Source organism: Coptis chinensis, chromosome 4 (genome assembly GCF_015680905.1).
Source record: "Coptis chinensis isolate HL-2020 chromosome 4, ASM1568090v1, whole genome shotgun sequence".
In the NCBI taxonomy this organism is placed as follows: domain Eukaryota; kingdom Viridiplantae; phylum Streptophyta; class Magnoliopsida; order Ranunculales; family Ranunculaceae; genus Coptis; species Coptis chinensis.
This window is the reverse complement of record NC_141459.1, coordinates 36,872,929-36,895,449: the sequence shown is the minus strand read 5'-3', so window position 1 is coordinate 36,895,449 and position 22,521 is coordinate 36,872,929. Positions and strand designations below refer to the sequence as shown.

The 22,521-nt window shown below is 40.8% G+C and overlaps 3 protein-coding genes across 3 annotated transcripts; 2 read left to right on the top strand and 1 right to left on the bottom strand.

The window, feature by feature from the left end:
- The first annotated feature begins 3,219 nt into the window (after window positions 1–3,219).
- On the top strand, window positions 3,220–4,738 carry LOC147503373 (uncharacterized). Its single transcript, XM_086604811.1, has 2 exons — window positions 3,220–3,564; window positions 4,616–4,738. Exons 1-2 carry the CDS (start codon window positions 3,220–3,222, stop codon window positions 4,736–4,738), a joined length of 468 nt encoding a protein of 155 aa, XP_086460937.1.
- A 4,909-nt stretch (window positions 4,739–9,647) lies between these two features.
- LOC147503371 (pyrophosphate--fructose 6-phosphate 1-phosphotransferase subunit beta) lies at window positions 9,648–22,203 on the bottom strand. Its single transcript, XM_086608056.1, has 16 exons — window positions 21,803–22,203; window positions 21,569–21,730; window positions 21,343–21,464; window positions 20,804–20,857; window positions 20,581–20,687; window positions 20,312–20,417; window positions 19,408–19,471; window positions 18,085–18,173; window positions 16,703–16,834; window positions 16,390–16,560; window positions 16,104–16,219; window positions 15,669–15,780; window positions 15,177–15,261; window positions 12,695–12,739; window positions 10,615–10,683; window positions 9,648–10,029 (listed from the first exon to the last, which is right to left on the bottom strand). The coding sequence occupies exons 1-16, from the start codon at window positions 21,972–21,974 to the stop codon at window positions 9,953–9,955; spliced, it is 1,683 nt and encodes a 560-aa protein (XP_086464182.1). The 5' UTR covers window positions 21,975–22,203; the 3' UTR covers window positions 9,648–9,952.
- LOC147503372 (ABC transporter C family member 3-like) lies at window positions 10,778–12,381 on the top strand. The gene is made up of 4 exons (XM_086603692.1): window positions 10,778–10,816; window positions 11,151–11,426; window positions 11,794–11,857; window positions 12,051–12,381. The coding sequence occupies exons 1-4, from the start codon at window positions 10,778–10,780 to the stop codon at window positions 12,293–12,295; spliced, it is 624 nt and encodes a 207-aa protein (XP_086459818.1). The 3' UTR covers window positions 12,296–12,381.
- Window positions 22,204–22,521: the final 318 nt, after the last annotated feature.

Sequence of the window (22,521 nt, the reverse complement as noted above, 5' to 3'; positions counted from 1 at the left end):
GAGGACGCGTTGGTAATCACAGTGGCAATGGGTAACTATATGGTGAAAATGGTGCTAGTGGATTGTGGCAGCGCTGTGGATTTGTTATTCAGAGGGACAATGAAGGAGATGAAGATCGACAGAAAGTAGTTGAGACCATCCCAGACTAATTTGTACGGTTTCAATGGAAGCATGACTGAGCCTTTAGGAGAACTCTTGCTCCCTGTGACAACGGGACCAGTGACACGATTCAAGGTGGTGGACGCCAATTTGTAGTACAATGTCATTCTAGGGAGGCGGTGGATTCACGAGATGAAAGCAGTACCATCCACTTACTATCAGGTGATCCGATTTCCCATCCCGACGGGGATGTACGAGGTTCGCGGTGATCAAGTGATGGCGAGAAATAGTCATCAGGGGACAGTGAAGAGGTTGATCCGAGGGGATGAGGGAGAGACATCGAATCATAGGAAGAGGCAGACATAGCAATTACAGTGTGCCTCTGCGGAGAGGGAGGCGGAGACGACGGCGGCACCGAAAACTCTTGATGAGGTGGAGATAGTAAATGTAGGGGTGGGGGAGGAAGAGAAGTTTACTTCAGTAGGGTCTAGTTTACTTGAGGAGTGGAAGAGCAAACTGATACAGTTCCTCTCTAACAATAAGGAGGTCTTTGCTTGGACAATAGAGGATGTCACCGGGTTAGATCCAGATTTTGCATGTCATCGTTTACACATGAGGGAAGATGCGAAGCCAGTAAGACAAAAATTGCGTGGTGTGAGGCCGAAGTACGCAGAGGGAATTGGCGAGGAGGTTACAAGGTTAAAAGGAGCAGGAATAATACGGGAAGTGAAGTTCATGGATTGGTTATCCAACATAGTCGCGGTACTAAAAAAGAATGGCAAGGTACGTATGTGTGTCGATTTCACAGATGTCAACTCAGAGTGCCCTAAAGACTGATATCCCATGCCGCGGGTGGACGAGCTAGTGGATCAAATAGCAGGATTCAAAATATTTTTATTCATGGATGCGTCGATGGGGTATAACCAGGTCGCGATGTATGGGCCGGATCAGGAGAAGACGTCATTCATAGTGGAAGGAGGTACATACAAGGATGCTGTTCGGCTTGAAGAATGTCGGGGCCACTTTTCAGCTTATTTGGGCTGGGAGAGAAAATGTTCGAGAGCAAGATCCGGAAGGGAATTGAAATATATATAGATGACATGGTAGAAAAGAGTATGTCGGAGGAAGAGCACCTGGAAGGCCTGAGGGAGACATTTAGCATACTGCGAGCGCACAATTTAAAGCTCAATCCAGAGAAGTGCACATTCGGGGTAACCACAGGGAAGTTTCTGGGATACATAGTAAATCATCGAGGAATAGAAGCCAATCCTAAGCAAATACGAGCGCTGATAGAGATGCCATCGCCGCAGATGTCAAAGAAGTACAACGGCTAGCGGGTCGAGTCGCGGCATTGAACTAGTTCATTTCTAAGTTGTCAGATAAGTGTAGACTGCTTTATTGACTATTAAGGAGTATGCTGGACTTCGTCTGAACCGCAGAATGCGAGGAAACGTTTCAAGAGCTGAAGGGTTATTTGGGCAAGGCGCCTTTACTGTCGCGGCCAGAACAGGGAGAGAGGTTGTACCTATACTTGGGGGTTATAGAGTACGCAGTAAGTTCAGTCATGGTTCGAGTGGTGGATAAAGTTGAAAAACCGGTATATTTCCAGAGTAAAACCTTGTTGGATGCGGAGACCCGGTATAGTAGAGTGGAGAAGTACGCGTTGGCATTGGTATTCTCAGCATTGAAGTTGAAACCTTACTTTGAAGCACATTTGGTAGTAGTGGTGACAAATCTGCCCCTCAAACAGGCACTGAAAACAGAGAAGTCCGGAAGAATGATAAAATGGGCAGTGATGCTTGAGCTCTTATGAAGTTCAATATCAAATAAGGACTGCGGAGAAAGCACAGGCAGTGACTAAGTTTTTGGCAGAGTTCCCAGCGGAGGATCCTACGTGGGGAGAGGAGATGGTCATGGAGCCTGAGTGTGAGGGTGAGCCAGACTTGCTAGATCCCTGGGATAAGCGAAATGGATGGAGAGTATTCTCGGACAGTTCGGCCACAGACGCATGCAATGGAATAGGCGTAGTAGTGGTCACTCCTGATAACGACAGGATTGAGTTGTCAATGAAGTTGGGGTTTGCAGCAACCAACAATAAATCAGAATACGAGGCGGTGATAGCGGGCCAAGGTTAGGAATGACAGAGGATTTGGGGGTGCACAAGTTGACGATATACTCGGATTCAAATTTGGTGGTGTGCCAAGTAAACGGAGGTTTTGTTGCTAGATGTGCGCGAATGTCAAGATATTTGGAAATTGTACATAGCAGAGCGGCGAAGTTCGAAAAGATCAGGTTCATACATTTGGGTCGCAATACCAGCGTCAGAAGAGAGAACCATAAGGGTAAAGTGGATGGAGAAATTGAGTATCGAGAAGGGGGAAGATATATGCCAGACCACGGAAGGAGCGGGAGGATGGATGAACCCAATCAAACATTTTCTATCCGGAGGAGAAGTGGTTGATAAGAAAGAAAGGAGAAGATTGGAGCAGACTTCGCGGAGGTACACATTGATAGAAGGGGAGATGTACCGAAAGAATTTCGATGAACCGCTGTTGAGATGCTTGGGACGGACCGCCGTGAGGTAATCGGCAGAGTTGCATCGCGGGAGGCGTAGGAGTCACTCGCAGAAGGACTACCGCATCATCGCCCATCGACGAAGGGGTATTTCTGGCCTCATATGAAAATGGACGCAGTAGAGTTTGCTAAGAAGTGTGGAAAGTGTTAGAGGTTTTCTCAGTTAATATTTGCACTAGTGGAGCCGCTGCACAATGTGTTGAGTCTGTGGCCGTTCGCTATGTGGGCCATGGACATTGTGGGACCATTGCCTATGGCCAGCAGAAAGAGAAGATTCATGCTATCCGATACCAACTATTTTACCAAATGGATAGAGGCAGTGGCCTTGCAGCAGGTCAAGGAGGAGCAAGTGATTAAGTTTCTATGGGAAAACATCATATGCAGGTTTAATTTGGATTACCGCACTCCATCATAGCGGACAATGGAACACAGTTCACGGGGTCAAAGGTACAAGGGTTCTTGCAGGCTTATAATGTGAAATAGGGATTCTCGGCTCCCTATAATCCTGAGGGGAATGGATAGGCCGAATCATCTAACAAGACCATAATGAATAATCTCAAACGAAAGTTAGAAGATAGAAAAGGGGACTGGGCCGATGAACTGAGTCATGTGCTCTGGGCTTATCGGACCACACCGCAAACCTCGACTAGAGAGACTCCACTCTCGTTAGCATACGACATGGAAGTAGTGATCCCATCGGAGATGGTGGCATCCATGACCCGCACTAAGGCTGTGGAAGGGGGATTAAACTGGGGCATACTGTCTAGATATTTGAACTTGGCTGAGGAGAGGAGGGACACAGCGCGTGTCAGATTAGAGGAGTATCACCAGCGCTTACAAAGGCAGTACAGCAAAAGGTTGAAGCCGCGGAAATTTCAAGTGGGAGACCTGGTACTCCGCAGAGTGGCTCCAAGCACCAAAAAAGTAAACAACGGAAAGCTGGGACCAAATTGGGAGGGACCCTACACGGTGGTGGATGTCGGAGGGGCGGGCACCTACAAGATGCGAACCATGGAAGGGAAGTTGATAGAGAGGCCTTGGAATATAAGAATGTTGAAAAAGTTTTATGTTTAAATGGGGCACTAGTCCAGGGCCAAGGACTGGGGCTGTTTGCACATATATAATACAATGGTACTTTTGAAAAATTAACAAGGCGAATCAAACTTATGGGCAAGGCTCATCGGCCGAGAGACAAATGGGGGGGGGGGAGCCCTTCGCGGATAGAGGGTCCGAATCAAACTTAGGGGCAAAGAGAGTTGCCCCACATCAAGCTCATTAGCCTCAAAGAGATAGCAGGGGGGAGGAGCCCTTCACAGATAGAGGGGCAAAGAGAGTTGCCCCATAGCAGGCTCACTAGCCTCAAAGAGATAGCGGGGCGGGGAGGAGCCCTTCGTGGACAGAGAGTCCGAATCAAACATAGGGGCGAATAGAGTGTCCCCCAGCAGGCTCGTTGGCCTCCGAGGAATGGCGAGATGTTTCTCCCAGCCGGGTCACTAGTCTCAGAGGGACCGCGGTGGGAGTTGCCACCAAACTGAGTCGTAAGCCAAAAGAATTGCCCTAGGAGGCTGCCTTAGGAGGAAGAGACAATGGGGAAACAAAAACAAAATATAAAGGAGATTATCTCAAACTAGTGTGCAGGGAGAGAAAGAGCATACAGATTGTAAGAGAGATTAATATTTGATTACATGAGAACAGGAGCAGCAAAAGATGCAACGGAGGCATGGGAAAGGAAAGAAAATATCCATAGTGTCAAATACATGGCATACAAAACATAGAGAATGTCATAAACTTAACAACGTGAGCCCGTTGAGGGTTAACGGGAGACAAAGTTTCTTTCAAATCCAAAAACCATAATCACTGTTTTAGAGTGTGTCGGAGGGGGGCTCCGTAAAGGTCGGGTCTGCAGTGGTAATTGTTGTTTTAGGGATGATGGCTTCTGCAGCGGCTTCAGGGTTCTCCTCAGCTCCAGTTGATACCTCAGTACTCGCAACATATTCAGGATGCTCTTCCCCAGCCACCTCAGCAGGGGTGGACAGCTTCTCGGGCAGGAGGCGGCCCTCTTTGATAAGCCGATCTTGTTATTCCTGAAGTTTCTTGGCCACCCGCTTGTCGGCCAGAGCTTTGAAGCGGCTTTGAAGAGTGACCATATCCGTTGTGTGTTGCTCTAAAAGGGCCTGATATTGGCGATCTTTGCAGCAGAGCAAGAGCATCGAGGCGGATCGGTGTCTTTGGAGTAGTGTGGTAATGTACCGATGACTTAAAAGCGTTCATTGACCGTATCCATGTATAACTGGTGGTTGACTTCAACAGTCTTCAGTTCGTCCTGGGCCTGGGTTTTGGCTAGATCCGCAGCTTCTAACTCCTGCTGAAGTCGGGCACAAGTGGCTCTCAAGCCATTAGGGCTGCTGGATTCTTTCTCCAGAGAATCCACCTTGGTCCGAGCACTAAAGAGACCGTGGATCATGTAGGAGATGTCGAGGCTCACCTAAAAGCAAGAAGGACAACAGATCAGAAATGAAAGAGGAAGGAACAAGGGCGGGGGTACCTTCTCCCAGTTAGTGTACAACGAAGTACAATGGAGATCAAAGGTGCTGCCTTCCGCATAGGCCATATCTTTCGGCAAATGAGAACCGTAGAAGAGAGAGGAGGCCACAACAGGGTTGTCGAGAGCCGAGTCTGCGATATTTAATTACTTTACCGTTGCACACCTTAAAATTTGGGGCAAACATAGCAGGGGCAATATCTTGGTCAGTGGGGAGGGTTGTTTCCATGCCTGGCCGACGGGCAAGCTCAGTGGGGACCTCAGGTGCAGCAGCCCGGACGATGGGAGCGGGTTCCTCAGACACATTGGTCCTCGATCGCTTACTGGGTGGCCCATCGACCGGATTGCCCACCGCGGTGGGAGAGATCTTCATTACTTTATCATTATCATCATCGCTGTCAAACAGCTTCATATTTGTGACATCCATATCTGCAGAGGGAGAGATTGGAGGGGTATACTGGTCTTCCCAGGTGGAAATGGACTTGTAGGAGGGAGGGTTTTCTGGAGCACAGGGGGAAAGGGCTTCACTGGATGCGAGGGTAGTGTAGGAATGAGAGGAGTCATGGCATGAATGGCGATGGGAGGTATGGTGTCTGGAACGTTTCCGGGAAGGAGGTGAAGCTCGGGGTTTTCTTTCCTTGGGGGGAGGAGGACGGTAAAAGGGAGCGGAAAAGCCCGCGAAGTTGTGGAGTGACGGGGCCTCTAACAAAGGTGTGCATATGGTGGGATGGAGGTTCAGATAGTTAGCTTGAGCTGAACTGAGAGCGCAAAGTCTGTCGAAAACGGGACAGATGGTCCCTGAGTATAGTTGAGATTTTGAATTAGGCCGCCAACCTGCAAGGAAAGACAACCAAGAAAATGTTATTATTGCGCATTAAATGCAAGAGGAAAAGAGGTTGTAGTGAGACTCACCACTGGATTGAAAGGCAAGATGGTTAAGTGTCAACCCGGATGGGAGGTCCATGGGCAAGAAATTCCCAGATACATATAACGGGTAGTGATGCCATTGTTTATCGGAGGTGGTGATGCAGAGTACAAAGGATTTATTTTTCGGGCGGACACAAAAGGATTGATACCCCACACTGACGTCCTTGGTGCTCGTCTTTATGAAGTAGTGGAAGACAATATCGCGGTATGTCAATTTGGGACTACTGGATTTATTATAGTAGTTCGCAGCATACATCAGTCTCCAGAAATTTCCAATACGTTGGCATGGAGGGATATTGAAGTGGTTACACACTTCAACGTCTAAGACGGTGAGTGGAAGCCGCAGTCCGGCAACAATCTGACCTACAAAAACTACCAGATACCCCGGGCGCAGGGGAACTAAATGCGGGTAGTGGGTGACAGATGGCACGTGCTCTATAATAATATTAGAGGGGATACCATATGCAGCCCTAATCGCATCCAAATCAGGTCTACGATAGTGGGATAGGGGCGGCAAGGGAGGAATGAATCGTCTAGATATGGACGGGGCCACAACAGTAGCCACAGGAGGTGGAGAGGCCACCTCAGTAGATTGGGAAGAGGAGGAGTTCTCGGAAGCCGTTGTCGACATCGAAAGGGGAAGATGAACATATATTTGAAGAAAGAAGAAGACACCAGCAGTTATTATGCAAAGAAAAAGAAAGAGGCAAAGAAAATCACTAAGACAAAGGGAAGAAAGACCAAGAAAACACACCTGAATCGGAATCCCAGTGTATAAAATCTGGATCGTAGCAAATACCGACGGAACAAGTAATTCGGAGTGAGTGGGAAGTGGAGGAGTTGTTGGAGAGAGAGGTGTGGGTGTTTGAAGAAAAACGAAGTGAAGTGAGGGAAGGAAAAGGAACGAGCGGGATTTTAAAAGGGGGAAGGATAGGAAGGTAAAATCTTTGGGGTGAGGAAACTGAAGAGTCGGCAGACGATCCAGCGGATGGGTGGCACGTGGAGGCGCAGAGTACGAAGGGTCAGTGAAAAGACGCGCGTGATGATTACTCATTGTAACGCACGCGTATCGATGAAGGATCAGAAAAAGGGCGGCTGGGTGCCACGGCAAGGAAGGAACTGCTATTCTCGACCCCGGGCCCATATAGGTCCATAGAATTGAGAAAGGGCTTCTATGGTGGTAGGATTTATGGCATAGAGGATGAAGGGTGATGCGACCTGATGCAAGCTATGATAGTGCAAGCTGAGGAGTAGGGGATCGACATTGGGATGGGCCGAGGTAAGATATGCGGAGAACTTAGGTGCACAATATCAGTCCGCGGTCACGCATGTACACGGTAGTAACCCTACACGTGGAGGAAAGGGAAGCGAGGGATGAGAGGACAGGTGTACGACTGCGATAGGAGACTAGTGTGTGTAAAAAGAACAGTGGGAGAGAGAGAAAGGGGACTTTGGGCAAAACTAGAGAGGCTAGACCTAGGAAAGAAGGAGAGATAATGAGTGTGCCTTTAGAGCTCCAACAGGTACTACTAAAGCTAGTAGTTAAAGTAGTTTGAGAAGTGCAGTAGTACCTTTGTAAGTGAAGATGGTGATGAAACTGTTGCCATTAGAGAGTGGGAGAGAGAGTAACGACTAGTTGTGTTTTGTGTTTTCAGGAGCTTGTAAACGAGAGTTTTTGAAGTGTTTATAACTACCAACGTTCCAATCTCATGACTTGGTCCCACACATGGTTCAAAATCTCGAGTTCATTGAAATGTCCAAGGGTTAAAATCCAAGAGTGCAATTTCACACCAGATATTATCATCATTTTCTTTCTTTATCATGCAAGTTCAATGTAGGAGAGTATATAAAACTAGATAATTGCAAGCAGTGGGGGCGTGAGCGGAGGGTGGAGAAGAGAGAGGGAGAGATGGGTTTGTGGGTGGGGAGAGATAGAGAGTTGGGAAGTGAAGGAGGGAGAGGGAGAGCGGAGAGGGAGAGTGGCGGAGAGTGAAGAAGGGAGAGGGAGAGAGAGAGGGAAGGCGAAAGATTCAGGACAGACAGACAGAAACCTACCAAACTACATTTTGGGCCACGTACCCCCACCCTTCCCAAAAACGTTCGTTCCGCTCAATTAATAAGTATCATACAATCATACATACCCTATTTCAGACTCAATGGGTTTGATAATTTTTACAGAATGAGATATTAGAGGAAATTGAATATGTAATACTGATCTGATGGGTGATTTGGTTCGAGGAAGGAGGGCGAGGAAGTGAGTAACAATAACCAAAATTTTGTATTGTGGTTGAAACCAAACAAAAATTATGATAGGGTATTTTGCCTCCAATGACTAATGTGTTTTTTGTGAAAATGCAACTTGTCCTACTTTTATGTTAGATTGATAAAAGTTCCAATCATAAGCTGTAATGAAATAAGAAAATGATGTAACTCAACAACATATTTTTTATCAAAATATAAGTGTTATATGAAGCCTTTAAGAAAACTTGTGGTCATTTAAGACAACTCAGAAAAACAGTGAGAAGGTAGTTGGCTAGTTTGGCAACGTTATAAATTATGAATTATGGACCGAGAGCCCCTTGGATCCTAGGATTTCAATTACACGGTTTTGTTTAATGGGCTTTTCTTCTTTTAAATCCCACCCGGCCTACCTAATCTATATTTTAATATTAAAATTTCTATAAAAAGTATTTTTCAAGCTCTATTAAAATTCAAGATCATCTCCTATTAAAACATAAATTTATCTCCTATTTGAAAACGAAAATTATTCTCCTATTAAAACAAATTCTAGCACTTTTAATTAAAGTGAGAATTTTTCTCCTATTAAAACAGAATGTCTCTTCCAATTAAAACTTAATTAAAACTTCATTAAAAATAATTTGTTAGAAAATTAAAACAGGTTAACGACTAAAACGGTAGTCCCAATTTTCTAAAAAAAATATACATGTTTTCAAAAGAGCCAGTGCGTATGCACGGACTTATAAGCTAGTATATATATATATTTCCGCTTGGCCATGTTATCTGCTCCCTAAGGCTTCGGATATTGGATGCAATGCCATCGTGAATCTTTGTGTTACGAAAAATCAGTGACACGCCTATAGTGCATTCTAAGTGACGTGGTTGTGCTAGAATCTTTGATTTAGTTGCGGCACCAAATTCTCAGGAGATAGACAAAGCATAGTGACGCTTCGTTTCAGTCTGAACTCAGATATAACGACTAAACTCAGATTCAGAATCCTTAATGATTTTACTAAATTTACAAGTGCTGAATTCAAAATCCAAATATCATCAGTGTGTCATTAAGAGCAACCTCAAAAAAACGGACCACGCACTCACGATTTGTAGGAAAACATGTACTGCTCCATCTTTCCACAAGTACCTTTCAATTGTATCTTCTATAATAAACCGGGAAGTTACACCAGACAATCAGAATGGACCACTGCATGCAACTATGAATATCTTTGACAAAATAATTAGGTAAAAACAAAACAAAACAAAAAAAATATAACAAAAACAAAGGGAAAACCCAACTCATTCACTGGAAAATGCAAAAAAAAACATAATTATCACCTCTTAGCTCAGATCACAAATGAACCTACCAAGTACCTACTTCACAGATCATTCTTAATGGGCAACAACACTGAACAATGAGTCGTCTATGCTCAAGCACTTTCTTTTTGTTCTTATAATACTAAAAAGACTTCCTGACCCATTCATCCTTGGTCAATTTGCAGACAATCAATAAGCTCAGAATTATTCAAAATTTCTCTGCACAATTTTCTTCAGCAAATTTGTTTCTGCTACATGGTTTTAAGCTTCTACTCCAAGCTCCAGCAAAAGAGTGTGGTTGATGTCATTGGATGCTGGTCCATTAAACTGAATGGGACCTGTTACAGGAACAACCATCTGTTCAGCAATCTCAATGCGAAACTCCAAAACAAATTAAAAAACATTAAATTTTAAGACTCCGTGTTAGGTCAATTAAATTAAAGGAATATTAGGGTCAATATACCACACACTTTATACAACACCCCCCAAGGGCTGATGTTTTGTGGATGTGATCTACTACACTTAAAGACCATCTCCACAAACATTCAGCTCATTTGAAAACTCCTAACCTTGTCATTTGTCAAAACTTGACCGGAATTTTGAAATTTTCTAAACAGTCCAGAAGTTTGTTTGCAACCATCTTCTGGAAACGTTAAATATATACATGAGGCTGTGGGGATGATCTCCATCGTTGAAAGATCCTATCAACAAAACGTAGGTTTTAATTCATCTTCTAGGTGAGTCGTGTTGTACAAATTGTGTATAAAAATAACTACATCTTATAACCGGCTGTGTTGACAATATGAAAATTTTGATTGTGAACCAATTAAATTTTAGCAACAGGCAACTTCAGCAGCAAGTACTTGAATACTGGTGAAGATGCAATAAGATTATTCTACGGAAACATGCACATGCACACTAACCTGGGCAGATATATCGGTTCTTGATGGCCCACTCTCCCCGCATGGATGCAAATTTTTTAAATGGAGCACCTGGAATTGTATTAATATACATAAATTTGGTTAATTTTCTGGTATGGAAGAGAAAACAGCATAGAAGCATCTAACATTCAGTACTGAGTCACTTATGTCAAATTCCTGTCTTTTGAAACACAAAAAAGGAAGGGTTATATTGATATACCCCCCCACCAGTAGTTGCAATTAGGATTACCCCCCCATAATAATTGAAATTAGGATTTCCCCCCCAACTTGACAGTCAATAGGAGTCAACCAACAGTTTCCGTCAGTTGACTGGTCAAAGATCATGAATTGTCCTAAATACCCTTTTCTGTGGAAATTACGAAATTAGCCATTGGCACTGTTCAAAGCCCACAACTCAAAGCCCAAAATCGATATTAGACACTGTTCAAATCTGGTTTATCTGATTAGCACCTAAACAAACCAATTACTTACGAATAGAATCACCTAGATGAACTTTGATCAAAACCACATCACAATAGCGAGGTCTTACATGCACTATTCCTGGAGGAATGAAGACGGGTGTTGTTGGGAGAACAGGTAGTGGTAAATCAACTCTGATTCAGACACTATTCCGCATAGTTGAACCTGTGGCTACCGGACAGATACTGATAGATGGTCTTAATATCTCCACAATTGGACTGCATGATTTGCGGTCTAGATTAAGCATAATACCTCAAGATCCAACTATGTTCGAGGGGACTGTTCGTAGTAACCTTGATCCGCTTGAAGAGCACACAGATGAACAAATTTGGGAGGTGTGTTTCCCCTTTCTTTTAATTTAATATGACTCTTGGGAAGACGATGGGAAGTTTTCCTGTTTTTGTGTATTATTCTCTAATTGTCTCCTTGACCAGATTATAGTTACCAAATGAAGTTAACCAAACGATTCTGTGGTAGCCTGTCTAAATGTTAAAAAATAGTCGAGTAGGTTTTCCACAAACTTTAGTTTCATGGGGTACTTCAGTATTTTATGTGGGTGAAGATCCTGGAAGGCATGGGTCATGGGTGATGCCTGGCCTGTTCAACCATTTTTCTTGTACTTTACCACTCTGTCAAGTCTCTAGACGTTGCTCTCATCATGAATGACGACATAATTAATACATTTTTGTATGAATCTTTTAGGCTCTGGATAAGTGCCAACTTGGGAATGAAGTAAGAAAAAAAGAAGGAAAACTTGATTCCACAGGTTTGCTCTTTACTCTCCTTAAATGCATTCATGTAATCATTCTATTACTGTGAACACTTGAGCGAGCAACTAACATCTTTTTAATTCATAAATCTGTGTGAAACCTGTGGGAACAGTTTAGTGTACCAAGTTACTTCATAATATCCAGTATTTACAGTGTGTGAACCACATGATGGCTGTTTGAATGTTGCAGTTACTGAAAATGGAGAGAATTGGAGTATGGGTCAAAGACAATTGGTCTGTCTTGGAAGAGTACTGCTAAAGAGAAGCAAAGTTTTGGTGTTGGATGAAGCTACTGCATCAGTTGATACTGCAACCGACAACTTGATTCAGCAAACACTCAGGCAGCACTTTTTGGACTCCACAGTTATCACAATTGCACATGGGATAACTTCAGTTATCGATAGCGATATGGTCCTTCTTCTTGATAATGGTTAGTACATGCAAGTAGGTAAAGGTCCTCTGCTTGAATGAAGGAGATGCATGTGCAAGGGAGACAATTGGTGATTGTCGAGGTGATTCTATTCGTAAGTAATTGGTTTGTGTAGGCGCTAATCAGAGAAACCAGATTTGAACAGTGTATAATATCGATTTTGGGCTTTGAGTTGTGGGCTTTAAACAGTGTCAATGGCTAATTTCGTAATTTCCACATAAAAAGGTATTTAGGACAATTCATGATCCTTGACCAGTCAACTGACGAAAACTGTTGGTTGACTCCTATTGACTGTCAAGTTGAGGGGGAAATCCAAATTTCAATTATTATGGGGGGGTAATCCTAATTGCAACTACTGGTGGGGGGGTATGTCAATATAACTGATAATGTTAAACAGCTCTTACCTTGGAGCTCCACCATTGCCTTCTTGATCACAGGCTTGAACTTACCTGAAAAGAATAAGAAGCTTAAGATCAAAAATACTTTAATGGCACATGTTCTTTCAATTATAGAAGGACTAGGCTTCAAGAAGAGAAATAAAACTATCATGTACAAACAGTGTATTTTATATTTCTACAGTAACTCTAATGAAAGATGGTACCATAAATTCATTAGTTATGTCCCCCCAAGTCGATGATTTGCAATACCTGTCCTACTGGTTTATTGCAACCTTGTGGTGCATTTTTCGACAAGGTGTATTAATCTTAATTCTGTCATGCAGGCACCTCAAGACGTATCGGAGGGACTTCTAACTTGCACACTGAATACTAGTTAAGAACGTGGGACCTATTGTAAAGAGATTTAGAGTAATCTAGTCCAGCTACTGTAAGCTCGACATAGGTGCAACCAGCTCCAAGTGGGTCCTATCCCAACTCCAACTGGTTCCAAATAGGCGGTGGCAGTTCAACGTAACTGATAACTCAACTCCTCTAGGTATTACCCCAGCTCCTGCGATATCATATCCCCTGGACAGTTCCATGTGTTCAAATACGATGGCCCAGGGATCCTAAAGCCACAGTAAAACTCTTACTCTCTGTTCTGAAAATAGATAAGGGCACTAGAATTGGCCTGATAAGCTTGAGAACAGGTCCTGGACTAGATTACCGTGTCGTCAGTCATGGATCCAATACTAGGTCTTTGGAACAGATCTAGTGATGGCCTCCTAATTACAACCGAGCTGAGCATTAAAAGTTGGAGATAGCTTCTAATTATGTTTGAATCTGTTAACCAGATTAGAAAGATGATCTTGGACAAATCGGTTGTTCTTTATTATCATACTGCCCTTCGACCTTCATAGAACCTTCAGTGGCATATAGATGTGTGTGCATATTTTCACTGTCTTGAAGAGTATAAAGGTAGACAGTGACCGGTGACGAGGACTTTCTTTTATGGAAGTAAAGTAAACAAATTCTTTGTGAAGTCATTCCACAATAATCTCGCTACAGATAACAGCCAAACCCAAACCGAGTATAGTCCCTCTCTTTATCTTTCATCTCTCTCCTTGGGACCCCTATGCAAAAGATGGTGACTTTGCTGCTAAGGACTTCTGAGGATCGCAGGTCCCCTCTAAAACTAATTCGTTATACTGTCTGGCTTGGGGAAGAATGCAAAGTCGTAGTCAGTTTAAGGTTTACAGCATAGAGGTACCGGCAAAATGTGCTTTATGTGGATCACATTCAGAGACTTTACATCACCTTTTGAAGGCTAGTATCCTATGCTAAACAAGTGTGGGATCAACTGACCTAGCCTAAAGGCAGTGAAATGCAGCCTTCTTGGCAAACAATATGCCTGATGTTATTTAATAATGGCCCTTGATTTCGCTTCTTCTCATACTTGTGCACCATGGTTGGGAGCTTAGCGGCTCTTTCTAAAAGACAGGAATATATATATGATATAGGAAAAATATAGAAACTACGGGCCTCATTCTTTATTCATCGGCTCACTTCTTTCATCCAGGGTCAGATCTAGAGATATAATCTTCCTACCCAACCGCTCTAAACTTAGGGATACTGGGCTAGAAGCACAGGTGTTGAACTGGATACCAGTGGCAGTGGCAACATGTTCAAGAGTATGAAAAACTATGGAGTCACCTTCGAAAGTGAGGTAGAGACTGTAGAATTGACAGTGTAATCTATTAAGGCAAAATTGTGGTACTAGTTATCCAGTAACACACATAAGAAAGGCCATCAATTTGATGAGCTTATTTAATTGGATGCAACTTGTTTTAGGAGCAGGCCAATGTGTTTTTCTGGTTGACTCTCTTCTTTGAAATTTTAAGTTTTCTTATTGCTTCCTATTACGTGAATCCCACTCACAACTACTGATTTTCTTGAGCTAATCCATTTTGCAATAATAAACTATTTTTTAAAGAGAAGAAGAAAAAGAAAAAGGGAAAAAGAAAAATAACAGAGACCCCACACGACCAGTGACCAAAATTAGTATATTTCATTTGTAAAATACTAGTTCTTGTTCAGTGCCTTGAACATGATTTTCAAGTTGGACGTACTTCAAAAGTGAAAACATCATATAACTATTTCTAAATCTAAACAAAACATTTAGATGGTTTACGTAGTTTGATCCCCATATGTTAGATTTCCCAACAAGATCCCTTATGCTGCTCTTCAATAGTCAATCTTCTATTACATAGAAAACAATAATATAGCTACCTATTAACATGTCGGTGACGGCATATATACAACTATGTATCAGCAAGACATACATTCCCAGCATGTTAATCGATAAACTCACATGTATAAAATATATGCTAACTTGACAATCACATGCAATGCAGATGTATTACTAGTAAGAACAAACTGAATCAAGTTCACAAAGAAAATCGGCCCTCCTGGAATTGAATGATGTGAATGACTAAAAAAATAAGTATACCATGTCTCCTCTCAACGTCCATAAGTGAAGTCAGTGCAGTACCACCAACAGTCCACTCTTCGACTGGAGCACCCAAATTACCAACCTAGAAACAGACACATAAAATTAAATCAGCAGCCAATTGGATTCTTTATACTTGTTGAAGGCATATTACAAAAGTGGAGCAGGGAGATAAATAGATAATTGATCTTTGTAACGAAATATATTTGTAGAAGAAAATCAAGGGCGGGTTGCTTTTGAGGTAGAAGAAAACCAAGGGCAGGTTGCTTTTGAGGTAGAAGAAACTTTATTAGGGCTGTGGGGAATCCAATTTTGGAAATATTCCAGTTTCAATAATCTGTATATGGATGGAAGTATATAGTATTTACGAATCAACCAAACAAACGGCACTATGCCGGGCCACATCTTGCTAAGAAACAACCTTTGTACATGATTAATGATTCTACTTTTTAACTATCAGAAAGACAAATAAATAAATGAAGAAACACAAACCGAGGATATAAGGCCAGTTTTCCCAGAATGGAGGAGGGCTCCTGCAGCATAACCCAATGCGTAGCAGTAGATAGAATCAAAATTTGTTGGCAACCCACATCTTCCTTCATAACTGCAAGTAAAAGCAAGTGTATGTAAAAAACCTAAAACCAAAAATGAAATTAGCTACACACTGGATATCAATACATTACCATAACGAAACTTACTTTTAAAGGGATGTCAACCAAACTCAAAAACAAATGTGAAAGGATTATATCACGAACACCAGCAGGAAAAATAAAATGAACATTCCCAAGTAACATTCATCTCATGTACTGACAATCAACTAGCAAGTTCATGGTTTTAGGCTAACCATGTTACTAGCCTACTAGGACAAAGAAACTGGGAAAAAAGAAAGGAGCGTGAAAATATATATATTATAGAAGCAGTGGTTACCCAAAAAAGTGGGACTGCCCTTTGAACTGCTTATCGTATCTACCCTCTTGCTTCCTTTTCTCCAACTCGGTCTCAACCATCTGAATTAGCATTTTCTCTGTCTCAATCTTGGCAACCTAAGAAAATCAAGAAGAAATTGCATGAATTAATAAACATCTCCTGGAGATTCAAGGAGAATGAACCATGCATATAATATACAATGATCACCTGAACATCTCCTCACTGTCACTGTCAAGTATAATCATATTCAAAATAAATGACCATGCATACATTATGCAGTAATCACCTGAACATTTCCATGTGGATCTCTTTCAAGCATCAGTTGCTCCTGAATTGCTTCAGGTAAGAAATCAAAAAGAAGCTGAGATTGGGGCTGAAGTTTTTGCTTCCAAACACCACCTTCATCGACAACTTCATGAGCTAGGATCTCATTTAGCTCAGCAATAAGTTGTTGAACCTGCAACAATAACATGAGCGAACCCAAACGTCAAGGGCAACTCAAGATACCAGAGGTAACCTAGCACGCCTATATAAGAAATACATCAGAAAGTAGTTCCCCGAAAATACTGAAAATGTACAATTATGAGTCTCATTTTCACCTCGGGAATAAAATCAATAAGGCCTTCAGGTATAAGTATGACACCGTGGTTATAGCCAAGATCTGCGCGCTTGCAAATCACGTCTGTAATGTAGTCAGTAACGTTTTTCAAAGTCTGTTTCTTCGCAGCAACCTGAGAAAAATAAAGATTCATGAGAGTCACACCATCAATATATCTCGTTGTACTATTCAAATTTCTCAAGGTTCATCATAACAGCAAATCACAGTTAACCTGGCAAGAAAGCAGCAGAAGCTTTGGTTTCTTTTTTTTTTCCTTTGGGTTTTGGCTCACTGCATGGTTATATTTACCTTTCTTTATTTAAAAAAGCTTAAATCACTCAATTAAAAACTTCATATCCAAGTAACACTCGTAGATTTGATCTCCTAATCACAGATTATTTCCACAACAAAATCAGAAAATTCTTCAAAACTCTAAGCAAATCACTTGAGACTCGCAGATTGCAGTATCAATAATAAACTTTTCGACCTATACAATCCTTATCTCATCTTTGCATCTAACTGGATGCCTTACCGTTACTACAATATTCTTGCAAACAATTTTTATGAAAAAAAACCCTTCTATATCTGGAGACAAGCTTTGTCATCCATACAGTTACAAGCTAATGCATTTAACTAATGATGCAGCAGATAACACCAAAGGCCAAGATTAGGTCTACTGAGGGAATTTAAGTTTCAAGAATTGCTAATGCAAATCCTAATAACTATATAATGGATGATGCAAACTAATCCTATATGGAGTAGTAGAATTACTGTCGTCATCATAATGCAAAGTCTTAGTTTGGTGAACTACGGAAAATTCTGATTGATTGATCATAATTTTCCTAGATGAATTTGGTGATTTTCAGAGATATAACTGTAAAGAGTTTTAAAAGCTAAAGATCAATACACTCGAAGAGCAACTAAGAGAGACACTATCTAAAGGGTTATAAAAAAAAATTGTCACTCAGAATTCAGAAACAAAGGTCACTCGATAACAGTTAACCATGATATCTTTGCTCCCTACAGCAACAAAAGGGTCATATAATACCGTTAACAACTTTGCTTTGAGCAGTTTACGTGGTTTCCATGAACAATTCCACTAACTTCCACTACATTGTCCATGTCAGATATAGATGGGCTATCTTTTCTGAAATTATGGAAATGACATTTAGTTGCAACCCAAGAGAAGGGAAGGGAAACGTATCATGGCTTGTATCACATAATATTCCATTGAAACCAAAACAAGCAAATCAAACTATAGGACCATGTGTGAACATTTTAAATCCACATTTCAAGGGTGAAAGGGAAAATGTGCTTCACCATTTTAGGATCATACAAGCGAATGTTTCATCACATAACGTAGCAGAAAAAGTCACAGGGTACCTCTTCTCCAATAATAGTAGCATTTGGATGAGTCTGCAAAGCACACTCCAATGTGATGTGAGAAGCAGCACGACCCATTAGCCTTACAACTGCAGACAAAAGGACATTTTCAAAAATGCCAAGACATGTACAGTCAAACAAAGAGCATATGGAAACATAACTGGTAAACTTAAAGTGCAGGCGACCGAACTGTAGACCTAAACAGCAATTTATTATCTCCAACAATTTGTACAATAACACTTAGATTCTGGAACATAATCATGTAGCAGTGAGACAGAGTAAACTTTCATACTATGAAGAGGATGGTGTCAAGGGTTTGTTTAGCCAACTAACGTACTACATGGAGGCATCTTCCTGATAATACTAAGTAAGATGGTTGTGTGAAACCTATTTTCTATAAGCGAGGTGACAATCTAAAAAAACAAATCCAAGTGACTTCTCACCCTGATAAACTTGAGACCTGGGTGATATGAGGTTAAACCCACTTGATGCTTTGCAATGAATTTAACGAAAAGGCCTAGATTCAATTCCAACTACAAATTTTAAAACGTAAAACATTTGAGGTACATAGAATACATAATTATTGGATTATTGTTACAAAGGCATATAAATACATATGTAATAATATAGTATGTGTAAGCCAGAATACAATCTAATGGTAATTCAAATAAAGGATGTGCAGTAACTGTAAAAATTGCAAGATCTACAATTCATAATGAGGAAAAATAGAGACGAACCCCATTGACAGAAACGGTAAACTGAAAAAGGAATCAGAAATCTATTGATAAAAATTAACATAAGCAGCACCTAGATATGGCCCCACTGGGAAGTATATAGATGCTCATGACACAACACTTTATATAGTTTCAAAGTGACTAGACTGGTTTAGGGACTACGTGAGCTATCCCAATTAAATTATTCACAGAAAGACCGTTTGATTCGAATACTTGATATTCCTGGAAAATGAAGGGTAATTTTGTGATGACAGACCACACAAGTGAAATTATGGGTAAATTGCGAACAATTTCATTAGGTATATTGCAAAAGACAAACCCAATTTGACAACCACATTCCTTCAACAGTATGGAATTCCAGAAAAACAACACTCATTTTAAATGAAGGTTGTTACTGGTCGTTCTCATTTTCCAAGAATCTATAATTCATGTGAACCAAACACAGCCAAAATTCCCAATCTGAAGCTGCATCTAAATACTGTGTAATCCCGAGATTACTGTTTTCTACTATCAGCACTTATAGTCAAAATACTGCAGAGTGGACAGATAACCAGTCCCTCGTAAAGATCCTTTTATATGAGAAACTTACAGTGATAGTATTTTCCAGTTGACCTAGCATCAATCATCACATTTCCAATCATTTCTGCATAGATCTGGGGGGGGAAAATGGTATAAGCACATTAGGAACTGGTTTGCAAGTAGTTGTGCAAATACATAAATCCTACACAAGAAATTGCTAATTTATTCAAAATGAACAGGTTTTGAGCATCAAATTGGAATTTTTAGGCAAAAAAAAATGGTGAGGTATCAACAGATAACCAATTTGTTAGTCCTTTCCCCGCACATACTTGGCATGAGTGCATGATAGAATGTGATAGAAGTGCTGAAGAATGTTAAGAATAAAACACTACTGCAACTACTTCTAATGGCTCAAATGACTTCAACGATAATGAATGAGGTGGAGTATAATTAAAGAGAATAATATTTTGATGAGAGCACCAGACCTTTCTTTCTTTTGAGAGTGTTTTTCACATTTACAAGATCAACCTAAGAAAAAAATGACTAATTACTTAGTTGACACTTGACATTCCACATGCCTATGGTAGAAGCATAGACAAAACGAATATATGAGCAATTAAACAAAGACATTTTGGTGACAGAGTGCCATCAATAGAGGAAGAAATTATCTAGATTGAAGGGTTCATCTTCCTGTGGTTGACGATTGAGGAGGAATAGAGACGTGATTCATTTTCTGATGAAATCCTTTCTGCGGAATAGGTAATGGTTTTCAAGGATTGTAGTGTAAATGTTTCTTGTCTTTAGCTGTCTGCCAATCTTGCTTCAGTTTTTGTTTGATATGGTACTTAATCCGTATGATGTCTCATCCTACCACTCTTTTCTTATGATTCTATCTAATATATAACCACTTTATCGATGTCAATGGTTGTTACAAAAAGAAATGATTACATAAAGTAAACAATGACAGTGATCACCTTGCATGCTGTATCAAATCCAAAACTTGTGGGAACCTCCTTGGATTTCAAATCACCATCAATGGTCTTTGGACATCCAATTACTCGAGTTTTCAGATTTTTACCCCTGAGTTTCCATGCATCAAGAGGACATCAGTGGTAATTAAAACTTATACCAAACACTGCTCTCTATTGTTAAATCACTTAGGTACAGTAGACTTTATTATTCGCCAAACATACAGAGGCCTGCAACACTAGAATATTTTGGAATAAAGAGCCTTATAATTTACCTAAAGTTTTCAGCAAGAAGGCAAGCATTTGTGTTTGAATCATCCCCACCAATAACTACAAGCCCATCCAAATCGAGCTTCACCGAAGTGTCTTCAGCTTGCTTAAACTAAAAGACATAGTATGAATTCAGTTAGTCCACCAATAGCAAACCAAATCAGAAATTAGAGAAGGGTGAAAAGAGAAAAGAAAAGGTGGGAAAGTGAATAATCTCTGAAAAAGTACCTGTTCTGGGGTTTCAATCTTGTCCCGTCCACTACAGATCATATCAAATCCACCCTGTAATAAAACACGAATTAAAACATGCATATGCTAATATGCTAGTACAAAGTTGAATAGGTAACTGCTAATTTACAAACTCTACCACATGTACTACCATTCCGTGTTGCAATAGCCAGAGGCACATACATACATTTACAGAAAATGAACACACGAACAGTAACCATAATGGGCTACGCAATGCAGAGTGTATACATGGACATCTTGCATCTGCATTGTCCACTGATTTCAATCACCGTGACCACTAAATACATCACACACACACATACACATCTGACACCATAGATGTGCAAAACCCAACTAGAATACCACGAGAAACATTACTCCATACAGCATTATAAATATGAAGCATAAAACACTATATTAAGCTAATCAGTCACCACATTATTCTATATGACAAGTCTACAAATCTCATTTTGCATTATGATCTATGAATGTTCAAATAACACACTACAAACCCAATAAAAACATCTTAAGCAATTTACCTGATTCCTATACGGGTAAATAAACTCCGATGTCAGCTCGACATATTTTCCCTTCATGATCCCAGCTGGACCACCCTTGAATCCATAAAGTGTACTTCCCTTAGCGCGCTCTTGCAAGTAATCTACACAAAACAAAACAACCCAACTTCAGTTTCCTCAAAAGATCCAATCTTGAAACAACCCCAATATTCATTTTAATACAAATGTATTAAAAAAAGGGACTAACCAAAAATGCCAGAAATAACATTATGTCCACCAGGTGCTTGTCCACCAGACAAAACAACACCAATCTTCAATTTCTGATCTTGATTCAACCCATCTGTCTCACTCGGAACCAACTTAGCAGATGGTTGACCAAACAGATTTGGAAACAACTTTGCTATCTCATCTACATATAAAAAAAAAAAATTAAAAAATAGAAAAATAAAAAAGCCCATTACTTAGATCAAGAATAAAAAACCTGGGTTTCCAGCGGCAGAGCTATTGGGCCCGTTAACAACATTAAACGGCTTTTTAAGGACAGAAGGAAGAGGAAGAGAGTGGGTAAGACGGCTTGTTTGGACTTCACTGTAGACAGTAGCACTACGTCCGGGTTGGACGGTGTTGCCATTAGAGACCACTGAAGGAGACATTGTTTGGTTTTTGGTAAGAAAATTTGAGGATCTTCCTTTTTTTTTTTGTTTTTTATGTATTTTTGAGGGAAAGAGTTGGTCGGGGTTAGAAAGGGTAATTATGTCCTTTGGAATATCCGCCCGAATCACTTTAATGGGCCGGGCTATGGTTTTTTAAGTCCGATGCGAGTTTTGCAAGTGTGTAAATATTGTATATTTTGATTATTAAATGATAACTAGGAAGTAAGATGAAGAGAAGCGGAACCAGAGAAACAAAAATAGGGTGGGTACATATAGACACAAACCAAGTGACAATTTGTGCTCCTTTTGTAAAGTCAAGTCAAAAATCCGCATAGGCTCATGTGTATTGTTGTTTTTTCTAGAGACAAAAAATTTGCAAAATTATAGAGATTGGGGAGGTGTTGCACTTGAAACTTATTATGACAATTTATCCTTGTAAAAAGTATCGGAGTAGACTCGTATAACCTCCTAAACTTAATGATATAACTCGACAGCTTGATCTTTCTTTGTATTTCGTGTTTACTAGATATAAAATTTATTTGGTTTT